The 4,940-nt window shown below is 36.8% G+C and overlaps 1 protein-coding gene across 1 annotated transcript in view; it reads left to right on the forward strand.

Annotated features, from left to right (window-relative positions):
* Positions 1-272: 272 nt before the first annotated feature.
* KAT6B (K(lysine) acetyltransferase 6B) overlaps positions 273-4,940 on the forward strand; it is a gene marked incomplete at its 5' end in the record, with an annotated part of 46,871 nt that continues 42,203 nt past the window's right edge. Inside the window, 3 exons of the mRNA XM_010014271.1 lie at positions 273-388; positions 554-635; positions 1,633-1,765. Of these exons, the coding sequence (XP_010012573.1) occupies positions 273-388; positions 554-635; positions 1,633-1,765 (331 nt within the window). The remainder of the gene's footprint in view (positions 389-553; positions 636-1,632; positions 1,766-4,940) is intronic.

Raw genomic sequence — 4,940 nt, forward strand, 5'->3', positions numbered from 1 at the left:
TGGAAATAACCTAATGAAAATAAAAATTCCATTTCAGGTGCTTGTTTAGACCATTCACAGGTGTCAGTTACAGCAGAAATCAACTTCCTACTACTCTTTATAACTAAGTTTTATGGCAGTTATTCTATATCTCTGTACGAAGCAGATGAGTTAATATGCTGCGAAGTTCCGAAAACAGCTGTTGCTAGTGGTGCTGGCTACATTCTGTCGAACTTAAAAATGAGTCTTCCCAATGTTAAGTCTCAAGCTTTAAATATTTCTGGTTTTTTTAGGACATCCATCATGTTTGAAATTCTGTCCTGAGTTAACATCAAATGTGAAGGCCTTAAGATGGCAGTGTATTGAATGCAAGACATGCAGTGCATGTAGGATCCAAGGCAAAAATGCAGTAAGTTAGACTGTTGAGTGTTGTTTGACCTTCCTTTGTTTACCATAGCTCTGTACTTAGCATGTGCAAATACAAATCAATGATGTACAACTTCAAGCAATGCTGTATTAAGTCTTGTTTTCCTCTTCCTCTTCCTTCCCCTCCCTCCCCCCCACCTCCCTTCAGGATAACATGCTTTTTTGCGACTCCTGTGATAGAGGGTTCCACATGGAGTGCTGTGACCCACCACTTTCCCGAATGCCAAAAGGTGATAATAAAAATCCTTTCAATGAAAGTACTTTCATTCACAGTCTTTTCTCATATTAAGTGACCAAAAGCTCTTGAGCATGCTGTTTCCCCGCCCCCCTCGCCCATCGATAATCAGTATGATTTCAGTCATGTCAAAACCAATTTTATTTTTCTTTACTTGATTTTTTTTTTTTTCCTTTGGAAAATAATAAAGGTCTGTGGTCAGCTGACCAAATGAATTCACTGTATATTGAGTTGCTTACCAATCTATTAAAGATGAAGTTTTACAAAGTTAAAATGATTGAAGTATATACACTGACAAAGAAATCCTTAGAGCAGGTGGAAGAGCCTGCTTCTTCATGCCTTTTTGTAAGAGTAATTTTAAAACAACCAAACTAAGCAAAACACCTGTGTCTTCAGGTTCTCTAATCTCTCGTTTTCTGATACATAGCACCTCACTTTTGCTCTCACATCTTTATGGCTTTCCATGTTTAATCTTAAAGTTACACTAAAGACTTTTTTCCAGTTTCTCTGCCGCCTCCCTCCAATCTATAATAAATGTTCAAATGTGGTCATCTAACATAAAAAGAATGCCAAATTCAAGTTGTCTTTTAAAACAAACATACCTAAGTGTCATTTGGTCTTTTCATTGGCACACTTCAGCCTAGATTGCTTTGTAACACTCATTTTTACCTTGTGTTAATAGTGTCTGAAGAAAGCTCTAGGTAGTATGAGGGACAAGCTAGAAGAGAAATTATTCTGAGAACCCATTTGCTCACAGTATTTTCTGTCATCCTTGTTGCCACCTCTTTTCCCCTTCCCATGAGTGATTTGCTTTCAAAATATTTCAAAGTAGGGGTAGAAGTGGATCGCTTTTTTCTGTCCACTTCCCCTTCCCTGTGTCCTGTTCATAAGATAATTTCTTGACCTTGTATACTTGGCATGTATCTTGACATGTACCTGCAGAACAGATTAACTAAACTGCGTACAAATAAACTTTTTTTTCCTTTATGTAGGGATGTGGATTTGCCAGGTCTGTAGACCAAAGAAGAAAGGGAGAAAGCTACTTCATGAGAAAGCTGCCCAAATAAGGCGACGATATGCAAAACCTATTGGACGACCGAAAAATAAACTAAAGCAACGAATGTTGTAGGTTTCTCTTGATATTTTTTTTTTTTAAATAATTTATTTTTTCCCCTTTATGTTTCTGAGAATGCAGTCAGGTAAGAGGTAAGAGTTGACACAGGTTCAGCTACAGTTTTTAACTGTATTTCAAGTTGAGGAAATAGGTGACAAGTATTCTAGTACATGCCTTTCAGCCCAATGGCCAATAATTTCTTAATTATAATGGGTACTTTTTGTGTCATGTCAGAAGGAGAAGGATAAACTTCCTGTAACTTACTTTTCTAATAACTTATTAACAAAGTTCATACCTACAGCAGATGCAAATAAAATTCTGTATGATAACATATGCCAAAGCTATCTTTTAATTGTAACTTCAAATAATTGAAGTGCATACAGAATCTGTATTATATAGATAAGTAAGTTACTTGTATCTAACTTGAGGAGACTGTTCTGCTCAAAGACCTGTTCAAAAGTTGTATACAAATGGCTTTATTAGTTAATATCAGCTCCAAAACCCATTCCACAAAGCAAACTATGCAAGTACTGCATAAATTATGATTTCAGTGGTATTCTGGAAGAAAATTACTTGAATTCTGCTGTTAAGCTACCACTGGTTACAGGGAAGGAGGTTGCAATTCCTTTTGCTTCATAGGAATGTGTTTATCTAAGACGAGAGTGCTGTAATTCTTTTGGCATCTGTCTTCCCAGGGAACACTGTAGTTGGACATCTTAAGGCTTAGTTGGAGAATTGTTTAAGTAACGTTCAAAAGCTGAGTTGACATTATACTGAGTATTAAACAGGAACTGATTGTGTGTTAACTCCAGTAGCATGTTGCCCTCTATCATGTGTTCCTATGCACATATGCCTTTCTTCTCCTCTTGTTTAACTATCTTTTTGGCCATGTCAGCTCAGCAGCTGAAAAGCTATCTGGCTTTATATGCTACTCGTTTTGTCATGTGACTGTTACCCAACCTTTTTTCTCTATAGTCTAAACACCTGTCTGGTATACTTCACAGTTGCACGGTAGCTGCCTTAGAACTTTGCATTTTGCAAAATAAAGATTCTGGAGCCAGTGGAGCCAACGTGTAAAAATAGAAGGAAAAAAAAAGAATACTTGGAGTACTGCAAGTACAGTGCACTAGTTAAGTTGATGTACTTGGTGCTGTGCAGCTTTCTGTGTTCTCTTTCCCCTCTCTCTCCACCAGGATCTCTTGTCTTGTCTGTTTGGTCTTTTTCCTAAAGTTCAGTGTATGTTGCTCTAGGAAAGTAGTACAGGACAAGGATGAAGAGTGGCACTACATGAAAGTAAAAGATGTAGTGGCTTATGAGAGCATGCTGCTAAAGGAAGAGTGGGTGAAACATTCTTTTACTTCTCCGTTCTCCTCCTGACCAAATAAATTGAGAATCTGAAGGTCATTGAAATACCCATACAACTTCCAGTGTTTTACTGAAATTCATGTGTATCATTGTATGTGTGTAATAAAAATATACCGTTTATCTCTAGCGACCCCTCTGCTTTGTTCTACCCCTTTGAAAGTTCCTAAGCTTTCAACTGGAGGTTATGGTTGTGATACAGTAGTGCTATCTTCTCTAAAAATGTGTCCCTGATTTGAGTTTCTACAGTGTATTTAGCAGGAATATCTGTCTGACACAGTAATTCTGCTTCTCCTCTGGCCTCGTACACATAAAAGAAAAGTTGGAAAGGTGGTGAGGGTTTTACTGTTACGTTTTGCTAATAGGATTCTGAGCTACAGCTTTTTAAATAAATGTGCTCAAGGATGCAGAAGTTCTCTTAGCACTGGGTAATGATTATAAATGTCTCTTTGGATAATGATTATAAATGTCTTTGGAAAGGTTTTATTTGTAGCATATGAATCACGTGAACATGTTAAAGTACTACTTGGGGGGGTTCTTTGTAGAATAAATACTTACAATACTGAGGACACATTTCGATTACTTCAATGTCTAATATATATAACAAGTAATATTGTTCTGGAAAAAGAGTGGTTAGGAGATGGGATAAGAGACTCTTCCTCATGGAATCCTGTTTAAAAGAGATGGTGGGATCCAGAAGAAGACAGTGTCATACATAAAAGTGTGTGGTCACATGAAATACAGGAAGGTTAGCTAAGGCCACTTAATTCTTTTTGTGTACTACAAAGAAAATCTGTACAGTAGTACTGAAATAATTTTTTTGCCTGTTGATGATCTGTAGAAAGCCCTTCGCAGGCAAATCACTGTGTAGGATTAACTAAAACCAGGTGCGTGCTGGCCTCTGGCACTGATGGTGATTACTATGTCTGGTAGTGAGAATAGGTCTTGTGATGGGTATAAGCTTATGGCACCAAAGGTTTCAAAATACTTGTGTCTTTGTTTTTGGTTTTGTTGCCTTTTAAGAGCTAACCAAATTTAAGGATATGTGAGTGGAAAAGGGGCTAGTTCTTAAACTGGTGGGCCCTTGGAGTTCAGTCAGCCAGATGGTAGCCTCAGGCTGTTCGGTCTCTAATTAGAAGTAACCTGTTGGAATTAATTACTTCAGCATCTCAATTAAGAAGGCAAAATCTGTGGAAGAAAACTTTCCGCTGCAGAGTAAATAAGCTAACTTCAAAGAGCAGGGTGGAAAAGGGAATGGAAACATTTGATTTAACTATATAGCTTTGTTTGGATTTGCAATTTTATCATGCCTCTTGATAGCTATTTCTTTTACTGCAAATATTTTTAAATGTTCTGTTTCTATATACTTACAATATACTACTCTTAAGCATATTCTTTAGTGTTGTTCTTCAGTCATTAGCAACTCGCTAAACCTGTACTACTTCTGTCAGAAATGTTGGTTTTCAACATGCCATTTTCTTTCTAGCGTTTAAATAACATTCACTGCTCTTCCTTCTAACATCTTCATTGTTAGGCATGATTGGTGTACAGCTTTTCTACAAATACCACTTGGTCTTACAGTTCTGCTCCTTCCTTTCCTTTGCTGTTTTTGGTTTTGCTATTGTTACAATTTCTAAAGATAACTAAGTCTTTGGTTTTGTTGTAATGCTTTTCATAAATAATCTCATTTTGCTTTTAGGTCTTTGGTGGTAATTTTTACTACTAATTTTGACATACATAATCCAACGACAATGTGGGGGGAAAAAATAGCAGTTTCTTGGAAAAATTGCTGTATTGCTTTATAGGATTAATAGACTTTCCCTA

The sequence above is a fragment of the Nestor notabilis genome, unplaced genomic scaffold (assembly GCF_000696875.1).
Source record: "Nestor notabilis isolate BGI_N333 unplaced genomic scaffold, ASM69687v1 scaffold11085, whole genome shotgun sequence".
NCBI lineage: Eukaryota > Metazoa > Chordata > Aves > Psittaciformes > Psittacidae > Nestor > Nestor notabilis.